Raw genomic sequence first — 26,031 nt, forward strand, 5'->3', positions numbered from 1 at the left:
CACTTGCTCTCCTGGCAATTTCAGATAATCTTACGATTTTAAATGTCATCCTTATGTTGTTGAATTCCAAATTTATAGCTATCCTGGACCATTTCCTTGAACTTCAGACTACCAGTATCCACCAGACTACAATTTGGATATCTAACAGGTATCTCAAATTTCACATCTGAAAATAATTTCCTACTCTTCCTCTCAAACCTATTCTTCCAGTTTTCCTTGTCTCAAAAAGGAAAAGGCAATTCTGTCTTTCCAGTTTGGCCTTTGAAGGGCCAAAAACTTAACAGTGATCCTTAACTCCTTTCATACTATGTATATGTCAGCAAATCCTGCTGCTTTTGCCTTAAAAGTATATCCAGTGTCTGATACCCAGTAGGTATGTATTGAATGAACAAATTAATGATTGCATAGTATAGAGGTTACTCCTAATTGCTTCTACCTTTCCAGCAATCTTGTTTCGCCTTTAGCCAGGCTCATTACTATTATTTTTTTAAATCCTCCACCTTTACCCTTCTATTCTGTACCCATTCACTCCTTTATTTAACCTCTAAACTTTCATTGATTTAAACCTTTGTCTCTATTTCATTTCTGCCTACTCACATTATCTGGTTTCTGCCACTAACATTCCATTGCATTTTCAAAGGTCAGCACTGACTTCATCATCACCAAATTCAATTTTTCCCCCTCTCTCAGTCCTTATATCTCTATAGTATTTCATACGAAAAATCAATCCCTCCTTCATGAAATTCTCATCTCTTTGCTCTTATATATATCATCATCTTGGCTACCCTCCTACTTTCGATCAGACTTTCTCTGACCCCTCTTTCACCTTCAACTCTCCAAATGTACCCCAAAGTTCTTCATCAGCTCTTCTGTTTCTGAGTTTTCTTTTCCTGAAAACCTCATCAGCTCTCATGGTTCCGGATTATCTCTACAGATGATTCCAACTCAAAATTCTCTCGAGCTTCAGTACCTCATTTTCAAATTCTTCTGGACAGACTCCATTGAATAACTCAGATATGGCCCTTCATCATGTCCAGAACTGAATTTATTACCATTTCCTTCTCTTTCACCTATAATATATGTCCCCCTTCATGGGGGAATAGTCAATTCATCCATTGCCCAGGCCACCATTCAATCATTAATGCCCAGTATAGATTTTCCACTCTTCACAAGCACCTCGTTTTCTCTCTTGAGCTGCTATAATACTAATTTTCTATATCAGTGCTGTCACACAGAACTTACTGTGATGATGAAAATGTCCAATATAGTAATCACTAGCAACATGTGACTACTGAGCAGTTGAAATGTGGCTGTTCAACTGAGGAACAATTTATTTAACTTTAGATAATTTAAATAATGGAAATTATTTTAAACTGAATGATTATGAAAAAATTTCAGAGGTGTACCTAAAGCTGTGCCTAATTAAAAATTTAGAGACTTAGAGCTCTAAAAAGAAGCCTGAAAAAAAAAATCAATGAAACAACTACTCATTTCAAGAAGTTAGAAAAAAAGTATATAACAGAGAAAATGAACAAAGCAAAAAACTGGTTCTTGATAGACCTCTGGAAAGACTGAACAAGAAAATAGAGAACAGCTATATGAGAAAACTAATATTACTAAAGATCCTACATATGTTGAAAGACAACAGAGGATGTGAAAACAAATTTTTTGACAACTTTTGTGAAGTGGACAAATTCTTTCCAAAACACAAGTTACCAAAATTGACACAAGAAGAATATAGTCATTTTCATATTTTCTTTAATGTTATTTAAAAACTTCCCACAAAGAGAATTTCAGCCCCAGATGGTTTCACCTGTGAATTCTGTCAAATATTTAAAGAAAGAAATAACACCAATCTTAAATAAACTCTTCCAGAGAATAGATACACAAATAACAATTCCCAACTCATTTTATCAGGCTAGCATAATCCTGATACCAAAACTTCACAAGGAGATTATAAGAAAGGAAAACGATAGGGCAATATTTCTCATAAATTTAGATGCAAATATTTGAAAAAATATTAGCAAACTGAATCTAGTGAAATATGAAAAGTCCAATATATCAAGACCAAGTTGGATTTATTCTAAGAATGCAAAGTTGGTTTAACACTTAAAAATCGATCAACATAATTTACCACGGTAACAAAAGAAAGATGGAACATTATGATTATCATGAAAAAGCAACTGATAAAATTCAACATCACTTCATGATACAAATTTCCATCAAAATAAGAATAGAGGGGAACTTCTTTAATTTGATAAAGCAGATCTACAAAAAAATCTTACAAAAAAGCACCATACTTAAGGGTATTACACTGAAAATTTCCTGAGATTAGGAATGAGACAAGAAAACCCACTGTATCACTTCTATTCAATATTATGCTGGTGATTTAGCCAATTCAATAATAAGAAGAAAAAAAGCCAAAAGGTAAATTACATGCAAATGAGCAGACAGAACGCTGGATGGGGATGAAAGGGGCAGGACAGGGGGACAGGCGGAGAAAATTGAAGTTCAACTCTAAATTGTAAAGCACTATACTTTAAATTCACATCTCAAGCTTCTCTGATCCTTCCTACAAACCTGCAGGCTAGATAAAGCAGGCATTACTTACCTCTGCTTTGTAGATGATATACCAAGGCTCAGAGAAGTAAAGTGATTTATTAGTCTAAGGTCACTCTTTAAGAAGCAAAATGCAATATGGGGATTGACCCAAGTAGTAGGAGTTTAAATATAAGTTTCTTTCTAATATGGAGTCTCACAGAAAGGGAGCTAGAAAAATCCAAAGGGAAATTCTGTGCAGAACTTGCTATTGGGTCCCCCAAACGTAATAAAGTTGCCATTGAACTCATTACCTAGAATTTGTTTTTCTTCCATATCTAAGAATTTGGTAGGCTGAAATGACAAATGGGTCCCCTCTGACTTGAAATGCATAGAAATGCCGTAAAGATATTTTTTAAAAAATAGAGGACAAGCTCCAAAGAAAGAATGGGAAATCCCCAGAAGCTAGAAATGAAGAACTTAAAACCAGAGTGAGAAGTGGGAACTGACCTAGATTCAGATTTTTTTTTTTTAAATTAATTAATTTATTTATTAGTTTCAGGTGTACAAAACAAGGTAATACTTAGACGTTCATCATTTATATCCCTCATACTGTGAACCCCCCTCCCCCCATCCACTATCCCTCCGACCTCACACTGAACCATCACATTATATATATAAAATTATAGTTGGCATTCATTAATGTTTAGCTTCTGGATTCACTCTGGACACCATATAGATTCAGATTTAGCTTCAGGGGCTGGTCTGCAGATTTATTGCCCATCCAGGAATAGAGATATGTTTTCCAGCTTTTATATGTGGGTGAGTGACAAGGAACAGACTGTAGTTCCCTTCATGAAATCTGGACCCTTGATAAGCTGTCCATTCAGTGAAAAAGTGTAGGAAAAACTCTATCCTCTGGCTCAGGAAAGCAGAAAAAACTTTCCATTAGAGACCTCAGGTAGGAGTGGTAGACAATAGATAAAAGGTCCACAAAAAAAGGAAACCACAGGTCCATGCTACAATCGAGTATTAGGGGTATTTACATGAGCTAGATGGCATGGAAACGCCTAGCTGAGAAATTACAAGGACCACTGAAATCCCTAGGGCTCTGGCAGCAACAGAAATGAAAAGGCACAGCATACAGGACTTCCACAAAGAGGAAAAACAATCCTGCTGAAGTGCATCTTCAAAGCATTACAAACCATACAAAAGGATACACTTTCATGAGGTAGAATCAACATATACACCAGGTAGGATATCTACCACTCACCCAGAAAAAAAATAGAATCCAAAAAAGAAACCATAAAATAGTATATTTAAACAGTATGTTTAAAATGATTAAAAAGTAAATAGAGGGGGTGGCCAGTTAGCTCCGTTGGTTAGAGTGTGGTACTAATATCACCAATGTTGCCGGTTCGATCCCTGCATGGGCCACTGTGAGCTGAGCCCTCCTTAAAAATAAATCAACAAATAAATAAAATAAATAGAAAAAGGTAAAAACAAAAAGAAGTAAAACTATAATGAAAGATCGGATATTTTGAAAATTTTTGACATTTGAAAAAGAATCAGAACACCTAAAAATTAGAATTAACTGAAATGAAAAACTGAGTGGATATATTAAAAAGATTAGACTTAGTTAACTGTAAGGTAGCTCAGAGTACATCATCCAGAATACACCAAAGAGAAATAAAGAAAACATAAAAGTGCAATTAAAAGGCACAGGGGACAAAAATCTCATAGAAGTTCAAAAGGAGAGGATAGTGAGAATGAAAGAAGACAAATAGATAATGGCTAAAAATTTTGAAAAATGAAAACAGACATGAGAAGCACAACTTCTGCATAGGATGACTAAAAACTAATCCATATCTAGACATAGGTTAGCAAAACTACAGAACATTAAAGATTAAAAAAAAATCTTAAAAGCAATTGGAGAGAAGAAATTACCTTGAAAATTAAAAAAATAGCCTCGTTCATGTAACATTTTTGTCTATATTCATAAACTTCTAATGAAGCTGTATTTCTGTTTAAATATATGTGATGTTTAGTCTTTATTTTTGTTTAATGAGGCCATTTACCTTGATTAAATGAAGGAATGTATCTTTTTGATGAAATTTATATATACTCTGTAAATAAAAAAATGGTTTTAACAGTAAAGTTGGATGGCTCGGTGGCTCAGCACAAGGCTGATAATACCAGCGTGGGCCAGGGAGCTGTGTCCTACACAACTAGACTGAGAAACAACGGCTTGAACTGGAGTGGGTGGGGGGAGGCGGAAGAAAGGGGGAAAAAAAACAATAAAGTTGGGTTCTAACAGCAGTGTAATCATAAATTTTGTTACTTAAAAAAAAAGTAATAATTATTAGGCTGACAGAAGGGTTTTTTTTTTTTTGGACTTGCAAAAAATTATTCTAATCCAGTTCTGAAACCTGACCAAACTTTTCATTTTACTATTTCCCCTTTGTCCAAGAACTCTCAGAATACACTTTATAACTGAACTTCCTGTATACATAAAGAATTTATAATAAAAACATGTTTTATATCTTTCAAAAAGTAGGTTCTGCATTCATACTCAATATGTTGAAGACTATCTTTAGGAAGAGAATATTTCTTCTTCTTTACAATAACACCTTTACTTTTCATTTGTCTAGTTCCTGGTGATGCCCTAATGATACATAATATTTCTGATGTATTTGAAGGAAACTGACTTGAAGAATTTTCTTGCAAACTCGATACACGAACAATTTCATTTAACATAGTTACTGACATTTGGAAATAGTTCCTCAAAAGACGCTTTTTGCACCGAGGCCAAATCAGTCTCTAAACCACCTGTTTGCAAAGATGGAGTACTTGTTACCGTGTTTCCCCGAAAATAAGACCTAGAAACACCATCAGCGCTAATGCATCTTTTAGAGCAAAAATCACTATAAGACCCGGTCTTATATTATACTATATTATGTAAGATTGGGTCTTATAGTAAAATAAGTAAAATTATAGTAATTTTATAGTAAAATAAGACCGGGTCTTATAGTAATTTTTGCTCCAAAAAATGCATTAGACCTGATAGTCCAGCTAGGTCTTGTTTTCGGGGAAACATAGTAATAGGCCTCTAGGTTTCTTATCAGGAGTACTGGAATTTGTGTTATTTAGATGTATATAGATACTTTCATTTATGGAACATCAAGTTAGAGAAATTACAAAGTAGGACACAGACTTATTTTCTGTTTCTTGAAGATGCAAAGAAGAAGACAAAGAGAAAAAGGTGAACAAATCAAGAGTGAGAGAGAAGAGAAAGAGACAAGATCAGAGAGCTAGAATTTCAGAGAGGGAAGGACTGACAGAGAGAGCGAGCAAGTGAGTGCTAGGCTGACAGAAGATTTCTAATTAGCAGCAATATAAGTCGCAGGCTGTGGAACAATAGCTTCAAAGAACTGAAGAAAAATGACGGTCAATCTAGCCAACCACCAGTCCTTCCCTATTTATTTCTTAACTCAATGGAGAGAGGTATGCCAGCAGAAGAGACACTTGGACAGGACTAGCTGGAATTAGCAAACACTAGCAATATCTGGGAAGATATCTGGGAAATCAGTGGAAACTGCACCTGTTTACTAAATATGAGGTAGAACAGAGCACGTAGACATAAGGCTCCAGAAGCTTTTGCCTTTGTAATAAATTTCTAGGCAAAAGTTGGATGTCTTAGTGACAAAGGCTTAGGCAGAATTATTTATGGAGCAGGTAAAGTGAACTCTAGCTATATAGCATCGTAATTAAAACTGACGTCTCTGGAATCAGACTAATGGGGATCAAATCTTGACTCTGCTTGTTACGCACTGAGTGAATTTGGTCAAGTCACTTTACTTCTGTATGCCTTAGTTTCTGCAGCTATATCTCACCATTTAAAAAAGATCAAACAAGCAAAGACAGGTAAAGCATTTGGCATAATGCGTAGCACAGAGTAGGTGATTAATAAAGCCCAGCTATTATAATATCATTAATTAGTCTTGACCACAGTACTGTAATTTGATTATATAATTTAAATGAGTTATCTTTAACATGATTACTAAAAAACTTAAATATAGGAAACATACTCTGACATCTACTGAGCAGCCCACAGTCCACGATGGATTTCCCAGCACTTGATTTTGGCACAGAAGATGAACTAGTGAAGATTTTCCAACACCTGTAAAAGAGAAAACAAAAAACAAAAACAATGTACTGATACAAAAGACATGCTGAAATCTATTATGGCAAAAGTATGACTGAAAATAAGCCATAACGGTATGTAAAACATGGTTGTTTAAAAGGTGTCGCACCATACCAACCATTTAATAAGCTTTATTAATAAATAGATGGTCAAGGAAAATGGTTCTCAAGAACTGTGCATCACGGGCCGGCCCGGTGGCTCAGGTGGTTAGAGCTCCATGCTCCTAACTCCGAAGGCTGCCGGTTCGATTCCCACATGGGCCAGTGGGCTCTCAACACACACACACACACACACACACACACACACACAAAGGCAAAAAAAAAAAATGTAAAAAAAAAAATAAACCCTTTCTTAAAAAAAAGAACTGTGCATCACAATCATGGAGGGCTTGTTAAAACCAGAATGCTTGGTCCTGCCCCTAGTTTCTGATTCAGCAGGTCTGATGTTGCACTTCTAACACTCCCTGGTCGTGCTGGTGCGACTGGTCCAGGGGCTTCCCTTTGAGAACTACTGGTCTAAGACAATTTCTTATGCATGAATCCCTTTCCTTTTGAACAATTTCATCTATTTTGCCTATTTTAGAAATGTAGCATATTAACAAATTTCAGAGGTCATCCTCTATCTTGACACCAGTGGAGAGAACCTTTTTTTTTTAAATTTATTTATTGGGGTGACAATTGTTAATGAAATTACATAATTTCAGGTGTACAATTCTGTATTACATCATCTATAAATCCCACTGTGTGTTCACCATCCAGAGTCAGTTCTCCTTCCATCACCATATATTTGATCCCCCTTACCCTCATCTCCCTCCCCCCACCCCCCTTACCCTCTGGTAACCACTAAACTATTGTCTGTGTCTATGAGTTTTTGTTTCTCATTTGTTTGTCTTGTTTTTGGTTTATATACCACATATCAGTGAAATCATAGGGTTCTCTGCTTTTTCTGTCTGACTTATTTCGCTTAGCATTATACTCTCAAGATTCATCCATGTTGTCACAAATGTTCCTATATCATCTTTCCTTAACGTCGAATAGTATTCCATTGTGTATATATACCACAACTTCTTTATCCATTCATCTATCGAAGGACATTTTGGTTGTTTCCATGTCTTGGCCACCGTAAACAAAGCTGCAATGAACATTGGAGCACACATGTCTTTATGTATAAATGATTTCAAATTCTTTGGGTAGATACCCAGGAGAGGGATTGCTGGGTCATATGGTAATTCTATTCGTAATTTTTTGAGGAACCTCCACACTGCCTTCCATAGCGGTTGCACCAGTCTGCATTCCCACCAACAGTGTATGAGGGTTCCTTTTTCTCCACAGCCTCTCCAACACTTGTTGCTATTTGTCTTGTTGATGATAGCCATTCTGACTGGGGTGAGATGATAGCTCATTGTGGTTTTTATTTGCATTTCTCTGATGATTAGTGATATTGAGCATTTTTTCATATGTCTATTTGCCATTTGTAAGTTGAGAGAACCTTTCCATAGCACCTTGTCAGATGGTCTTTGAGACTGTGCTTGAACGAAGTCACTGACCAGGACTCACCATTCCAGAATTCCATATTTAGATACCCCAATTCCCTCAGACAGTGATTTTTAAAAGGAAGCCAACCACATGGCCTAGCTTTACCCTTTGGAAAAAGAGAACTCTCCTCCTTATCATTTATGTTTATTTTTTATTATAAAGTTACATTTACAGACAATCTAGAAAGTGTTTTTAAAAAAGGGAAAAATCACCTGACGAGCACTATTGTCAACATGCAGGTTTACTTAATTCCATAAGCACGGTTTTTCTTTTTTCCCTGTTTATATTATTTGATTTGTTTTTAAAAATATTTTTATTAAAAATATAGCTAACATACAATATTATATTAGTTTCAGGTGTACACCAGTTATACAACACTTATACGCCCAATGAAGTAATCACTCTGATAAATCCAGCAACCATCTGACACTGTACTAAGCTATCACGATATTATTGACTATATTCCTCATGCTGTACATTACATCCCCATGACTTATTTGTTTTATACCTGAAAATCTGGACCTCTTATTCTCCTTCTCCTTTTCCCCCACTTTAAAAATTTTTCAATTACAGTTGACATTCAATATTATTTTATATTAATTTCAGGTGTACAGCATAGTGGTTAGACATTTATATAATTGAAGAAATGATTTCCCTGACTAGCCTAGTACTCACCTGGCACTATCCATAGTTATTCATAAGCAGGGTTTTTCTGTAAGCAGGTTGTTATTGTGAACATATACAGTGCACTTAAAAAAATAATAAAACATAAGCTTTTGTTTTCACAGCTGGTTCTGTCTGGAATATTCTACCCATCCCCCCCCTCCATTTCTCCTCCATTGGCCTGGTGAATTAATCTGTCAAGACTCAGCATCATTCTAGTTATAAAATCTTTTCTGACTCCACACAGGTAGAACTAAGCACATCATCCACCATCCTCAGGGTCTCCACTGTACCTTCTACATTTTTCTATAGAACACTTAAAATAGATTATTACACTAGTTTGTTTATAGGTTTCATTCACTCTGTTTAGTTTTAATTTTCTTGAGGATTGGCACTGGGTTTTACTCATCTTTTTTTTTTTTTAATTTCTAGTACTCAGAACAGGGCCTTAATTAGTATTTATTTAGTGAGTAAAATTTTCCATGTTATTACAGAATCTTCTTAAACATGTTAAATGTCTACAATGTAGTTCAGACATAACAATTTATTTAACCCTTCCCTCCTTATTCAATACTTAAGGGGTTCCGAAATGTTCACTATGCTAAGAAAACATTTCTGTTTAAACTTGTTTAAAATTAAAATTATTTCCTTAGTATACCTTCCCAGAAGTGAAATTAATAAGTAAAAGGAAATAATCATTTAAAGTTCTTGATATATACTGACAACTTTCATCTGGTTACTCTGCCATCAGCCATACACATAAGCCTGCATCACTGGATGAACTCTATAAACAGTAAGGTCTTATTGCATCTCAACAATATCATCTATTTTCTTTTTTCATCTTTATTAATTTGATGAGGAAAAAAAGTGACATCTTGCTTTAGTCTGCATTTCTTTACCCCTTGGTAAAGATATACATTATGATCATCTTTGCTAATCAGTTGTCTTTCTTTTCTTATGAATTATCTATCTACTTATCTACTGGGTTTTAGTGTTATCCATTTACATGGCCTCTTTATGTATTAGCTGTCTCATGTAATTGGGTTGGTGCAAAAGTAATTGCGGTTTTTGCAATTATTTTTAACCTTTTAAACTGCAATTACTTTTGCACCAACCTAATATTTCCCCAGGTTTCCCTTTTATTTTTTATTTATTTATTTATTTTTTGCAAACAGACGTTTAAGATTTTTGTGTACACAAACATAGCTTTGTCTCTGTACTTATTGCATTATCTCTGTGATCTTTAGGGCATATTGTTGACTTCTGTGTTTGAATGTAAGTTTGTTTACGTATATTGGAGGTATATATCCAGGCATTTAGTTATCAGCCTGGTGCAAGGCTTCAGCTTCCAGTTAAGCTTAACTGTGTCAGAGTAAGCATCTGCATGCAGTAACATTGTATAACTCTCCATGAATTAACTGCTTTGAGTGGTAAGAGTTAGTTAACACTGGATGAACTCTAAACAGTAAGAAAAATTGAAGTAACAGAAATAATGGTTAACTATCCATTTCTTTAAGAATTGTGGGAGGTTCTGATTCTATTTTCACCATTAGAACTAAATTATAATAGATTTAAAAATGCATTGATTTGCTAGGGGGTAAAAGGCCCAATATAATTACATAAATACCAACTCCAAATATAGTTGTTGGTAATGTACTAAGCTCATCCATTATGTCTGAAGCAACAAAGAGAAGTTGGTACGTACATTTTAGTGAGACTTTCAGGATTCCTTACTGAATTATCAAATATCTCTATGGGATACAAGACAAATCTCTAAATCCCAAGTCATTCTTTTATGTATTTGTGAAATCCTTGTAAGATTTCATGAGGGAAATAAGTCTTTATTCAAAAGTAAACTTTGAAGTTTGAATACAAAGGCAGACAAAGTGTAAAAAGTATGTTCTAACCTGTCAGATAGCAAATCACTGTTAAAAGGGAACCGATAAAAAGGCAATTGACTTTGCACACATAATCTAACATTAGTGACTGTGTGACAAGATCAATCACTTTCTGATGGATATGGCTGTGTCTTCTCTTTTACAACTAAATTATAATGAAAAAAAGCTTATTAATTGCCTGATCACTTTTCCACATTTAATGCAGCAGTCAATTCAACCCTCGTATGTAACACATTGATTCCACAGTTAGAACCCCAGCACCTAATACAGTGCCGGCTATGTAGTAACTACATAAGTTTTTGGGAAAAAAAAAATCGACTAGTTCCAATAATATGTAACATGAAAGGATTATTAGAGGCAATAGAAAAGGGAATTATAAAAAAGAGAGAACATCCACTTCAATATATGATGTGTTAGCTCTGTATTCCAGTTCTAAGTCCTACTTGGTGATATTCTTACCGAATCCCTTTAGACATCTGCACCATTACTTTCTTCAACTGTAAAACTGAGTGATTTTATTAAATTAACTTCAGCACCACTTTAAGCGAGAGAACTGGATTTTATTCATAGAATTTCATAATGCAACTTAAAGAGAAGTTTAAATAAAGCTCTCTGTAAAATATTTTGTAATGTAAATAATCTTTGGGCAATGTGAAAATGTTCTCAACCTCCTCCTCAATCAGACAATGTTCTTCAGTGCCGTAAAGGTAGTTTTCAAGCTCTGGGGTAAGTGCTCTCCATCTCTAAGCACCTGGCACAATGTCTTTGCTCACAACACACTTTCAAAGGTCAACTCCAGAAAAGCACATCTATGAACTGAAAGGTTAGCATTTACTCCAAGTTCTTAAGGAGCATAGGAGTGGAGGCTATGGTGAGAAAAGATAGTAAGTTGAGAAGAGGAAATGCAGAATTCAATTCTAGTTCTCAAATGTCCAAGGTGTCAAAAGAATTTTAACCTTAGGACAAAACTGGGCTCAGCATTAAGTTCTAGCTAATACATAATATGGCCCTTATCTTAATTTCTCTATTTCTTACAATCTAGCACGTTAACAGGTTTTCAATTAATATCAGAGAGAACAAAGAAATCAAGAAGCCCAGGGGAGAGTAAAACAGGACTACCAGTCGATATTTCATTTCATAATATAGTTTCGTGTTTAAGTACGTGGACTCTGGGTTCAAACCGGTTCTGTCATTTATATCTCTCTCTGCTTCACTTTTTCTCATCTGTGAAATGGTGTAATAGGGCTGATCTCGGGATTAAGTGAGTTAATATATGCAAAGCACTCAGAAGAGTCATTTTTTTTGAAGTGCACGTTTGACTTCCTTAATAAACAAACTCTTGAAGGCACAGTCCTAACTTCTGTCTTAGCCCGGCGCCCAATACAATGCTCAATGTCTGCATATCTTTTAAATAAAAGGAACTGACAATATACACTGGGCTACGATCGCCCAGGAGATTGACGTGGAAAGAGGCGAAGGCCGAGAAGGGCCGGGACTCCACGACCCCCATCCGCGCGACGCCACCGCTTCGTGAAACAGAGCAAAGTCCTCTGGGAAGTGTAGTCATTACGCCTTGGGAGGGATTTCAGCCCCGGATCGGAGTCAGTTAGTTTGCGGGGCGGGGGGGAGGGGGAGTAGTAGTTATCGGATATTTCAAAAGTATCGGGAGCCCCAGAGGTGGGTTAAGCAGCTCACCTGAGTCTCCCAACACCAGGACTTTCACCCGATCCAGGGACGCCATCTTGCCATTGCCTCCCTGGGGTTAACACCAGTTCCGGGTTGTAGGCCAATCAGAGCTGGGCATGGAGGGCCGAGCCCTCAATTTCATTGACCAATCAGAGAGTGACCGTCTTGATTGAAGGCTTCACTGTGCTGATTGGCCGGCCTGGTTAAAAGTAGCGGGTGGTTTCCAAAGCTGGTCGCAGGAATAACGCGTTTTCTTTGTCGCTCGAGTGGCGTGACACGTGTAAGCCGGTAGTTGAGGCGCTGAGGGAAGCTGTAGTGGGAGTGTTCGAGGATTCGCTTTGGTAAACCTCGTTCCCTGTTCCTTGTTCTCGGTTCCCTGGCCCGGAGTCGCATTTCAGGGTTTCTCTTCCTCTTCGCTCCTGGCCCTTAGCCACCCTCCTCCCCTTAGCTATTCTCTTGACTGGGTCCTCCAAAGAACCGTTGACCCCGGAGCGTCCCGTGTGCGACCTCGGGTAGGACGGGCTTGGCGGCGCCGAGTGTGGCCCCTGGACTCGGCGGGCAGAGTCCGAGGAAACTTGGGGTCTCGCAGTGGGGAGGAGTGCACGGTACGGAACCCGGCTCGTGGAGGGCCGCGGGGTCCCGCGTGCGCGGTGGTATGCACGCAGCTGTGTGTTTGAAGGCGTGGACAGTGCCATGCGACATGGTGACTGAGAAAACCATTGACATGGGTAGGATCCAAGTTATTCCACAACTGGAGTAGCGGTATACTGAGAAAAATCTAACTGGACCTACCCCGCATCCTAGCCTTTCTCCTTTTATTTCACACTCTGCAGTCAGCATAATCTCTTAAAATTGCGAATTTGATCCTGTTCCCTGCTGCTTAAAACCGTTTCAAGTTTAAGAAGAGGGTTTCCGATAGCTTGTCTTTTTCTAACTCTGGAAGCAGCAGTGGAGGACGTAAATTGGGGGGAAGCTGTCCGGGTGGGCATGATGGAAGAACGCGTGCTTAGGACATCTGTTGAAAGTTTTATGGAAGTATTTGACTAGCTGTGCTGGATGCTGGAGAGTCAGTGGTGAACAAGATTGAGTTCCTGGTGTCAGAAGTAATCGGAGAATTACAAGGTTATTCACTGCAACGAAGAAGGTTGGGAAAGAGCTATGGGAACTTGTGAAAGGGGTTAATACTAAGCTACTAAGGGGTATCTGGGAAGGTCTCTTTGAGGAACTGTCACTTGAGCTCTGGAGGATTATTAGGAGAAGAAAGTTTAAGCAGAGACAACAGCATGTGTAAAGGCCGGAAGTGGGGAAGGCGTGTGTGGCACGTGGAATTGAGATGAGGCTGACAAGGGTAGACGGTGCAGAGAATGCATTCATTTAAATTTTATTTCTGCAACTGTGCCTGGTACACAGTAGTTCTTCAGTGATTGTATGATTAGAATATCTATGCTTTAAAAACAAGCAACTTGTCTTTGGGGGTCTGTGCTGGGTAGGGAGGTAGGTAAGACTGGGAGGCGACTGAGCCTCTGAGGCTAAAGACGGAAAAAAGGCTTGCCCTAAGAGGTCGCACACTTAAAAATTTCTAGAGGCCAGCCAAGCTCTTTCTTTGCTTAAAAGTGACAGCTGCTTTTCAGCTGCAGGTTACCGTTTCCATGTGGGAACATGGTCTCACTTTTCCTCAGATATTTCCAATTTTCAAGAGGAGCTGAAAATTGAGATTTATGTGAGATCCCACTATTTTAAAATGTTGACGACTAATTCAGAAAATTTTCAACAGTCTTTGGGTCAGACAGTATAGCAGAGGCTGCCAGTTAGAGACCTCTGACCTAAGTAATTTAAGGAATCCAGAGATTGAGTAGGAGGGTTAGCATATGTGGGGAAATACAAGTGATGGAAGAGAAGGCATTGTCAGGGAGGAAGATTTTACAATGTAGAGATTTTGAACAAGATGGCTGTTTTCCTGAGCTTCGATTTCATTTGTGCAGCTACCTGCTGGATGGACATCTTCACAGGACCATTCTACGGTATTTCCTCAAAGTCGGCAACTAAAAGTGAATCCCTCATTTCTTCCAAACCTGTTCCTATTCAGGCATTAACCAATTTTCCATAGTAGTAGTTTTCCTAGTTACACTGGCTTAAAACAAATAGCTATGTGTTATTGTTTAATAAAATATTGTTTGATGGGTATAGTGTTTCACTTTTATAAGATGAAATATATGGAGATGGATGGTGGTGATAGTTATACAATAATATGAATGTATAATACCACTGAACTGTATACTTAAAATGGTTCATTGGTAAATTTTATGTGTAGTTAACCACAATAAAACTATTATTAAAAAACAAATATTTAAAATTTTCTTTCCCTCTTACTCCATTTCCAGTATGTTACTAGATCCTCATTTTTATTTTGTTTCTGTAATAAGTTTCATTCTTGAAATTTTTTTGCTATCTTTCTTAGCTCAGGTTTGATTACAACAGCTCCTAATACTTCCTTAATGCCTCCATCTTCACTTACTTCAGGCCATTTCTCATATTATTGTCACTTTTCTGCGTAGGGGCTCTTATTATGAATGCCAGTACTTAATGGAACTCTTATGATGTCAGCCTTGAAAGCAGCAAGCAGCAATGACATACATGAATTATGTCATTTAATCCACACATCAATTCTATGAGGAAGGCACTGTTAATCGCTTTTTATATATGAGGAAACTGAGACTGAGGATTTTCCAGGGCCACAGGCTGGCTAAGAAATGGAACTGGGATTCAAAATCCAAAACTATTGGACTGCAGGAACCTCACATCACTCCCTGGCTCAAATCTTCAGGACTCCCTAAGGTGTTTCAGGCAAAGGAAACAGGCTGAGTAAATGGCGCAGGGTTATCCCCATGCGCTGTGTACATTGGCAGGACATGCTATAGTCAGGTACCAGATTTGTCTGGAGCAGGGGTCGGGACTTTTTCTAGTTGAGTCACCTAAACAGCTTTTAAAATAAGATGATGCCTAATCTGACCCTCCCAGACCAGCTGAAACAGAATCTCTGGGAATGGGGCCCAGGTGAGTACTTTTAAATTCTCCCCAGATGATAATACTTAACAGCCAGGGTTACGAACCATTGGTTCCGGAAGATGGAGTGTATGCAATGGGAGGTCAGGGAGGGGAATGCAATAGTAGGAAATAATACTGGAAAAATAGGTTATTTTGACGTTTGTCTGCCATTCGTTGGTCTGTTGGGTATTTCTGAAGCCATATGTTGTGTGCCGCCAATTGTTGAGCATGTAAAAAACAAACAAACAAGCCAAAACCGGATTCATGCACGATGTCTAGACCAAATTGGAAAGGAGAACAAAATGCATCTGATAGTATGCTATGATACTACTTTGGTGTTGAACCCAGGTACTTGCTGGTTATCCTTGAGCCTTGGGACAACAGGAAGGCTCTGGGACCATAGATTTGGTGCTACTGTATCTCGTGTATATAGTCATGCCTCGGTATTTACAATATGAAATACATATTTTATTATAACTGACTTTCCCTTTTATTTGTTCTTTATTACAGGTAGGACATTATATTTTTCCTCCCCAAATACTATGTGTATAGATTTGATATTTGGGAATATTTTTTAATATAGTACTGTGATTATAAAAATATTTCTTATAAAAAGAGGTATTCAATCTGATAGGGTTGATAACCACTGATTTTCAATAAAAGCTTCAGTGGAAACTAGTTTTAATAACAGTGAGATTCCCTATTGAAATAGTTCAATGGAATGTCTCTTAAAATTTCCCTATGGTATAGGGAATTTCATTTGATATTGTCTGTGTGGATAGCCTGACCATTTTTAGTTTGGGACATATGACATTGATATGGAAGCTATCCTTACTAACAAGTACACCTCTTACGTTCTCATTTATTCATCACAACAACTTCATCGAAATAGTTGTTATTATCCTGAATTCACAGAGCGTAAAGTATGGCTTGGGGTGGTTTAAGGGATTTGTTCAGGATCATACAGCTACTAAAACACAGACTGTCTAACTCTGAATTCCAAAGCCCAGGCTTTTTAACAATCACAGGAAAGTCTAGCCCCTGCCATTTTGGGCTTCTAAACGTCAGCTTTCTGGGTCATGGCATAAAAATTGGGTATAGTTGCAGTTGCTTTTTACTGCAAGGGGTCCAGTATTTAAGGACATCTTGGGCTTTTTTTTTTTTCTTTTTAAGGACTGTATGGTGTTTATTTAATTGGTCATCAGATTTAACTTTGCAAAGTTGATAAAGCTGTCTGGATCGAAGTGTTAGTTTTTAGTTTCTTTCATATTTATAACAGTAATTTTGCTAAATCCCCCAACTGGTGATTACTTATGTGTTTATTATTTTATTGTGATTTTATTGTGAGAGCATGACTATGTAAAACATTCTAGAATCTATCTTGGTAGAAAAAATTTACTCAAGAAATAAAGACACTCTAAGGATATGCTAACTGCTAGATTTCTTGGCAGTGGGGGGGGGGGGTGGGGGGGGGAGCCGGGGGAGGTGAGGTGGTTTCCAGCATTCCTAAAGATCTATAGCATTAAGAATAGTGAGACTTCATTTAGCTCTTTTTGTGTGTCTTTCTGAAATAAAGTGTGCTTGGTACAATGTATCATTGATATAAATAATAAGTTAATTTATGGAATCAAGCACACTGTAGATCATGAATGTAGATCATTTAAGAAATATGTCAATCTTTTTAGGTGTAATCTTTTATGTCCTTTAGAGGAAAATCTTGTACTCTGTTAAATGCTTAGGCAGTATAAGTGTTTTAAAGCAGTGTTCTGAGTACGTTTGTGGCACTCCAAGAATAGTGGTAGCTACCTAATGGGTTGATTATTCTAGATTTAAAATGATTGCTATGACCTTATTATGCCTAGATAATCTTCTCTTTTTTTCTGAATTCAGTACATTTAAAGTTGAAGTTTGCTGCTAAAGATGGCAGACCCAGATGTCCTCACCGAGGTCCCTGCAGCGTTGAAGAGGTTGGCCAAGTATGTGATCCGGGGGTTTTATGGCATTGAACACGCTTTGGCCTTGGACATCTTGATCCGGAACCCTTGTGTGAAAGAGGAGGATATGCTGGAGCTGCTCAAGTTTGATCGGAAACAACTTCGATCAGTTTTGAATAATTTAAAGGGAGACAAGTTCATCAAATGCAGAATGAGGGTAGAGACTGCTGCGGATGGGAAAACCACTCGCCATAACTATTATTTTATCAATTATCGAACTCTTGTTAATGTCGTAAAATACAAACTGGACCACATGAGAAGGAGGATTGAAACTGATGAGAGAGATTCCACCAACCGGGCTTCCTTCAAATGTCCTGTCTGTAGTAGTACTTTTACAGACTTAGAAGCTAATCAGCTCTTTGAGCCTGTGACAGGTGAGAGTTTTCCACTTTATCAGTTGTTATTTTAAGTAACTTTTGAATATAAAATATGTATCCTTTTTCTTAAACTGATTCATCTAATTTTTAAAACAATTATGTGTATCGTTATAAAAGTGAATAGATTGGTGTGAGTCAACATATAGTCTTTCTTAGTCTTACTCTCCTGTTTCACTGTCATACTACTTTTAGAAGCTCTTGCAAAGCCTTTCTCCTTCACAAGGGGATGTATTCTACCCATAGCTCTCCCACTTCTGCTCCCACCTCCACCCCTTATTTACAGCTGCGGCCTAATCTGAAGGGTCTCCATCACTTTGAGGCTATTCTGACAACTTTACTTTTGATTCCTTCATTCAACAAATATTTGAGCACCTACTTGTGCCCATCACTAGCAGACAGTTAAATACAGTATATTTAAGTGCTTCGTTAGTGTAAGTGTGAAGTGCTATCAGGAGTACACAACTAGGGCATCTAATCTGGATTTGGGAAAGGCCTCTGGAAGAAGCAACAGCTGAGACCTAAAAGATGAGAGTTAGCCAGATGAAATAAGAGGGGCACCCTTTCCATGTTAACAAGTAGATACTTAGTCTCTTAGTCATTCATTAGTGAAAGAGAATTGTCAATGAGATATGTAATTTGCTTCATTTTAAATACTTTAGTTTTAAGGATCTTTCTTTTCAACACAGAATGTACAAAACATGCATTTTCTAAAAATGCAATATGTCTAGCATTAACGTGAGAAACTTGAAAGTGGTGGGTTGCATAGTTATTTTGTCTTGTCATTTGTAAACTGGCAAAGAGACTGTCTAGTTTGCTAATTACTCAGTGGATCAATTTTGTATTATTTTCTAGAAGTAAAAATCTATAGAAAGAGTCAATACTGTTATGTTAGATTGTCCCTTTGTTATGGATGAATTCAGGAGTATAGGTTACTTTTTTTATTTCATAGATCTGCCTTTAAAAAAACTATCTGAAAAATGTAATTTAAACTTATACACAAACTGTTTTATTGTTAAAAAATTACAGATTTGTGTACGTTTAATTTTTGTATGTTATGTATTGTACATTTTAAATAATTTTAAAATTAATTTTGAAAACGAGAAGTAATCCCAATATAAATTAAGATTATTAATAAAAAGAGCAAGGGATAGCTGACTTTTTTTCTTTGTTTACTGAGAAGCAGTCATTTTGGATAAAAAGTCATTTAGAGAATTCCTGTTTGAGTTAAATGTTTAGTTTGTCTGAATGTAACTATTAACCTTGAAAGGACTTAACGAAGAGGGATCTTGATTGTAAGAAAATCTTAACCATCTTGAGTATAAGAATTGCTTTAGTGTGCTACAACTTTCCTCTTTCAAAGTAGACTAGGAAAGAAGTCTTTTGCTATTTACTCGAATAGATTTCCTAAAGGAGTTCTGGATTCTGGTTTTGTGATTCTCTTCATGTTGGTATTACATGGGTCGTCTTCATCACTCTTGACTGCAGTGGAAGGTGCTTTAGTGTAATCTAAAGTAATATGCTTCTACTACGTTTCTTCATCATTTGATTCTTATTTAATTTGATGACATTTTCTAAAAGGCAGTTATTCCACTACTGTATCAGTATTTAGAAGATTGATCCATGATGCTCTTTGAGTTTCACCTAGGGTTAGTGTCTGAATGAAGCTAATTGTAATCGACGAGTGGCCTGTGGAAGAGATGGTCTGGTGCCCAAATGTAGTCAAGGTTATTTGAATCAAGGAGTTGAGATGGGGTGGGGGCCTGAACACATTTTATAAAAGAGAGCTAAAACCGAAACAGGTGTTTTGTGGCCAGGCTAAACAAAGACTATTTTTAATATGAAGGTTGTGGTCGGAATGAAGGTGAAAAGAAGGGGTTCAGGAGAGCAAGAATAAGTCACTTTACCTTGGTGTCACTCAGGGGAGGGTGCCCTCGTCAGCCAACACTAATAAACAATTTATTTGGCAGTTATGTCCCTACAGTGAAGCCTGAGGTCTCATGATTGAAAATTCTTAATCATTGGGGACCTCATTCTGAAAGGTCCCTTGTCTTTGGTTATAATTTGGCTTTTCATTTGGACTTTCCTCTAAGGATAGAATGTGTTGACCAGGTGATATTAGGAACCAGTCTGATGGTCAATTCTAGAGTTTTATTTTGTTTTTCACTGTGAGCAACTTGACACCCTCTCTTGGTCTGTACATTACCTTTAGGAACCTTGGTCTTTTTCTCTCTGCTCCCTTCCTCTTTTACTCAGTATTCATTCCCTTCTACTCATTTGAAGAAGGTGGGAAATAAACATTTCAGAGGAGGTGGAGGAGGCAAATTGCTCTAATAGTTACGTTCTGTTTAAATTCATAGATTATAGTTTTCATTCTAAGCCCAGTTCTGTACAAAGCTTTTCCATTTCCTGTTTGCTGTTGGAGATTGATAATGTTTCTGACCAAATGATTGGAGTATCTGATGGGCTTCTATCTCCATTCCCACATCAACAGTTACTTAGGTTGAACTGTGGTTTAGACTATCAGTGAGGATATATTCAGGAATTAGAGTTGAAACCTTCTAGACTTTACTGCTTCCCTAATTAAGAAGTTCTTAAGTGTATGGGCAGCTCTCTGCTGCTGGACAAGAGGTAGTGACTCCTTGGTGAACATCTGGACATTCTGGAAACTCTGAGTCCAGCAAGAGTTGTTTTACCAATGTTAATTCACGCATAAGCCAGTGACCCTCCTACTTCAATTTGCAGCTTTTCCCTATTACATCTCCCTTTTCTCTAAAGATTGTAGGTTCTCTGTAGGTTGTCTTTATACTTTCCATTTAGATTTTGCCTTTAGTGTTGTTAGGTTGAACTCTCCAAATGTTTGATGCTTGTACGTGTGAAATAATAGAAAATTTGTCTTTTCTTTTATTCTGTTTGGTCTTTGACCCCAGTTCCTGACTCAGGGCTCCTGAAACCCATATAATTTCCTGGGTGATAGGAATGTCTTGTGTTCTAATGAGGCAACTCTGGGTGGGCTCCTGGATGAGGGCTGGTTTCTGGAAAGACCAAGTCATGATTAGAAGCTCGGAATTTTCAGCCCTGTCCCTCATTCTTGAGAAGGGAGAGGGCTGAAAATGGAGTTAATTACCCATTATGTCTACTTGATGAAGCCTCCATAAAATCCCAACAGTACAACAAAGGTTTGGAGAACTAGCGAGTTGGTGGACACATGGGAGTGCTGCGAATGTGGCCCACCTGGAGAGGGCATGGAAGCTCTGTGCCCCGTCCCACAGGCCTGCTCTACACAGCTCTTTCATCTGGATATTCATTTGTATCCTTTAATAAACTGTTAAACACCAGTAAGTGTTTCCCTGAGTTCTGTAAACTGCTTTAGCGAATTAACTGAACCCAAGGAGGGGGTCATTGGAAATTTTGATCTATAGCCAGTTGGTCAGAAGCACAGGCAATAACCTGGGCTTTCGAGTGGCCTCTGAAGTGGGGGCGGGGGAGGGACTGAGCCCTTAACCTGTGGAATCCGATGCTGTCCCTAGGTAGGCAGTGTCAGAATTGAGTTGAATGGTGGGACACCCAGCTGGTGGTATTCCAGAGAATTGCTTGGTGTGGGGTTAAACCTCCAACTCATTTGGTGACCAGAAATGTCAGAAGTGAAGTATTGTGTGTGACAAAGTAAAGAAGACACACAGGGAAGAAACACACAGTAGGGAACAACTGGGTTTTTCCCTGCATAGAAAGGGAAAGAGACTGCAATTTTTCCATTACACTATGTATAGACACTTTATTTCATTAAACTAGAAGAACATAGCCTTTGCCCAGTAGACCCTGGTTTCAGAAACTTAACCAGGCAAAACTAGTTGTTTTACTTCCTGAAATATGGGGCTTTTATGTAACCAAAATGAAGACAACATGACTGAAATTCCTCACATCAGCAAAAAAGCATCTTGTGGTTCATAAATGCAAGTTTTTAGATTTAGCAAGCTTTCTGACCACAGAAATACACTTAGTATTTTCTACTTTAGCAATCTCAACCATGGGTGATTTAGGTAGTGGCACTTGTAAGTTAAATTTAGCAACATGTTTCAGAGATCATATTCTTCTTTTCGATGTTAAACCTAGATGATGTGGAAATAGCTTTATATTTTCCATTTTTAATTAAAAAATTATGCAGCCATAATGCCAGATAATTTTGAAGATAAAAAGTTACCTACAAAACCATTAGCCTTTTGCATATTACCTGTAATTAAAATTATAGCCAAAAATAGTTTGTGATCTCTTGGTTCCTTAATGTACCAAACTCTCCTGTTTCTATCTGCTGTTCAAAAAATGTTTTAATAGTTGTGATTTCTCCCTGCTCCATTTTCCTTTCTACTCCTTTTCAGCACTTTGATTTTATTTTTTTATTGCTAATATAAATATAATGCTTCGAATACTTTTGTGTATCTAGTGTTTTATTCTTTTTCTCAATTCTCAGCAGTGGGAATATTGGGTAAAAGAATATAGTTTTACAGCTTCTATAAAGGCATATATGGCATTGTTGTTTATTGTGGGTGGGATAAAATGGTTAGGTGTTTGAATCATAAATAGCTTGGGCATTTCTATTACTGAATTCACCTAGAGACCTGGGAATCCCATTTTTTATTGACTTAAAAAATATATACATAAATATGTGTGTATATATTTTTTAGTTGTGGGTACAGCTGACATTCAATATTGCATATTAGTTTCAGGTGTACTAAACAATGTAACAGACATTTACACCCCTCACAAAGTGATAACCCCTTGTTACAATTCCATTAACTCTATTTCCTGTGCTGTACACTACATCCCGTGACCATATATATGTATACATATATATGTACATATACATGTACATATATATATATACACATACATATATATTTTTTTTTTAAATTTTAATTGACATTTCATATATTTCAACTTCAGCCTCAGGTGTACAGGGCAGTGATCAGGCATCTACACAGTCCATGAAGTAGTCTCCCTAAAAAGCCAAGTGCCCATCTGACCCCTTATAAAATCTTTACAACATTGTTGATTATATTCCCCAAACTGTATTTCATATCCCCGTGGCTATATTATGATTACTAATTTGTACTTTCTAACCTCTTTACCTTCTCCCCCAGCCTCACCTAGCAACCCTCTTTTTCCCCCCTATATCTCTGAGTCTGTTTCTGTTTTGTTTGTTTATTCTTTTCTTTAGATTCCACATATAAGTGAGATCATATGGTATCTGTCTTTCTCCATCTGACTTATTTCATTTAGCATAATATTTTCCATCCATGTCATTGCAAATGGTAATATTTCATTCTTCATGTCTGAGATTTCATGCATTTTACTGGCCAAGTAATATTCCATTGTATATATGTATTACATCTGTTTTATCCAATCATCTGTTGGTGGGCATTTGGGTTGCTCCCATATCTTGGCTATTGTATGTAATGCTGCAGTGTACATAGGAGTGCATATGAGTATATTTATCAGAAAGAGAAATGAAGAAAACAATCCCATTTGCAATTGCATCCAAAAAAATAAAAAACCTAGAAATAAATTTAACCGAGGTGGTAAAAGACCTGTACTCAGAAACCTATAAAGACACTGAAGAAAGAAATTGAAGAAAATACAAATAAATGGAAGTATATACCATGTGCATGGATAGGAAGAATTAACATCATTAAAATGTCCTCACTACCCAAATCAATCAGTAGATTCAGTGCAATCCCTATCAAAATACCAAATGGCATTTTTCACAGAACTAGAACGAAAAAATCTTAAAATTTATATGGAACCACAAAAGACCCCAAATAGTCACAGCAATCTTGAGAAGGAAGAATAAAATTGGATGTATCACACTACCTGTTATCAAAGTATACTATAAGACTATAGTAATCAAAACAACATGGTCCTGGCATAAAAACAGACACATAGGTCAATGGAACAGATTAGAGAGCCCAGAAATAAACCCGCACCTAGATGGTCATTTATGACAAAGGAGTCAAGAATATACGTTGGGGTAAAGACAGTCTAGTTAATAAATGGTGTTGGGAAAACTGGAAGATAATATGGAAAAAAGGAAACTAGACCACTTCTTACACCATAAATGAGGATAAATTCAAAATGGATTAAATGTAAAACTCAAAACCATAAACTCAAAAGAAATTCTCTAACATTGCTCTTAATGACATTTTTTTTCTGATCTATCTCCTTGGGCAAAGGAAACAAAAGAAAAAGTAAACAAATGGGACTGCCTCAAACTGAAAAGTTTTTGCACAGCAAAGGAAAGCATCAACAAAAAGACAGCCTCTTGAACGGGAGAAGATATTGACCAATGATACATTTGATGAGGGGTTAATATCTAAAATTTATAAAGAACTCACACAATGCAATACCGAAAAACCAAACATTCCAATTAAAAAATGGGCAGAAGATCTCAATAGACATTTCTCCAACGAGGACATACTGATGGCCAATAATAGATATATGAAAAGATGCTCAACATCACCAATCATCAGAGAAATGCAAATTAAAACCACAGTGAGATATCGCCTTACACCTGTCAGAATGGCCATCATCAATAAATCAACAAACAAGTGTTGGCGAGGATGTGGAGAAAAGGGAACCCTTGTATGCTGTTGGTGGGATTGCAAATTGGTACAGCCACTATGGAAAACAATATGGAGATTCCTCAAAAAATTAAAAATAGAACTACCTGCGAATCCCATTTTTAAACTTCGAAATAAGTGAAATTTAAAAAAGGAATCATGTAAGTGTATATGTAATAAAATCTTAGAAATAAGAATTTAGAGATTATGTAGTTCATCTCATCAAAGGATGGGTGTGATTACATGTATACATGCCTATGTTGTGCTTTAAGGTTAGGAGGATCTTACAAAGCAATACATAAATCTAAAGCTTATTTAAATGTTTAGGATATTTTGTTTAGGTTGAATATTAGGGAAGAACATGATAGCTTTCAGGGAGATTCAGCTTGTTTTGTGTGGCTCCATGAAAAAGACACAGACAGATTTTAGAATTAGTGTAAAAGAAACCTTTAATCACTAACTGTTAAATAAAATAAGTCTCATATAAATCTTAAAAATAGCCAACAATGGAAATTGTTGTAACTCTGTCAGTGGTTAGTTTTGAGTCACTAGGAATATTCAGGTAAGCTCCATATCTACTTGGGATATTTATTTGTAAATTTGGAGTTAAGTCATGAGTCCCTTCTTGCTTTGTGACTGCAGGCAAAGCCTTTTGGTTTATAGACAGACATGTTTCCTGATGAAAATTCCTCTTCAATTCCCTTAACCTAACATTTTCAAACTATTAAAGTCCCACATTTGTGAGACTTTTTGAAGACTTAATGTTTACCTTCAAAGAGCACGCTACTTTCTCCTGTCTTCGTCTCTTTCCACTTAGGACAGGAGGTGTCTTATAAAAGCAGTGTTTTCAATTCCTGAAAGGCTAAAAACAAATACGAAAAGAAATCTTTCTAGGATTGTTTTGCTCAGTTGCTGATTTGGAATCTTGCTCAGGATGGATTCATTAGAAAATTATACTGGAAAGCTCAGAGATGTGGGGTTTTTTTTTTGGGGGTGGGGGGGGTTAGAGGGGATGATTATTAGAACAAATTAAAAAAAAATAAAAACAAGTGTGGGAAGATAGTAAGGAGCAAGTGTCTTCCCTCTTTTATCTTTCTCCCTCTCTCCTCCCCCCTCAGTCTGAGTTTTAAAAAAATTTTGCTGAGTTTGATCTTGAAGATTTGAGTGCTTTTAAAATAAATCATTTGTGTTTTATCTTTTTTGTATTTTGGTGCTGATTACTTAGGAGCTAATTTATTTGTGAAGAGTTGCTTTTTAGTTTCAATGCTTACATACAATCATACAATATTCTATTGATTATTGTCTTTCAAATAGTCTATTAGAACCACAGACTTTTTGCCTGCTCCCTGCATGTTGAAATGAATTTGGTTAAGGCCCAATTTATAGAATTTATTGTATGCTTTAGTATGCACCCAAGTGCCATACTTCAATATTTTGTTTTCCCTCCCAGGCATAGTACATTTTTCCATTTTATAATGAG

General features: G+C 36.9%; 2 protein-coding genes across 8 annotated transcripts in view; one reads left to right on the top strand and one right to left on the bottom strand.

The window, feature by feature from the left end:
* Nucleotides 1-12,968, bottom strand: part of RABL3 (RAB, member of RAS oncogene family like 3) — a 29,003-nt gene extending 16,035 nt beyond the window's left edge. Inside the window, exons 1-2 of the mRNA XM_081029252.1 lie at nt 12,534-12,968; nt 6,627-6,718 (exon numbers count right to left, since the gene is read on the bottom strand). Of these exons, the coding sequence (XP_080885378.1) occupies nt 6,627-6,718; nt 12,534-12,579 (138 nt within the window). The 5' untranslated portion in view covers nt 12,580-12,968. The remainder of the gene's footprint in view (nt 1-6,626; nt 6,719-12,533) is intronic.
* Nucleotides 12,689-26,031, top strand: part of GTF2E1 (general transcription factor IIE subunit 1) — a 36,944-nt gene continuing 23,601 nt past the window's right edge. The window contains exons 1-4 of one of the 7 annotated variants that reach the window (XM_081029192.1): nt 12,689-12,865; nt 14,507-14,545; nt 15,080-15,578; nt 17,460-17,937. In XM_081029192.1, coding sequence (XP_080885318.1) covers nt 17,490-17,937 — 448 coding nt within the window. In that variant the 5' untranslated portion in view covers nt 12,689-12,865; nt 14,507-14,545; nt 15,080-15,578; nt 17,460-17,489. Of the gene's footprint in view, nt 13,669-14,443; nt 14,573-15,079; nt 15,579-17,459; nt 17,938-26,031 lie in introns of those variants that run through there. The other 6 variants (XM_081029190.1, XM_081029188.1, XM_081029189.1 and 3 more) reach the window with 6 other exon arrangements.

The sequence above is a fragment of the Rhinolophus hipposideros genome (assembly GCF_964194185.1).
Source record: "Rhinolophus hipposideros genome assembly, chromosome: 2".
In the NCBI taxonomy this organism is placed as follows: domain Eukaryota; kingdom Metazoa; phylum Chordata; class Mammalia; order Chiroptera; family Rhinolophidae; genus Rhinolophus; species Rhinolophus hipposideros.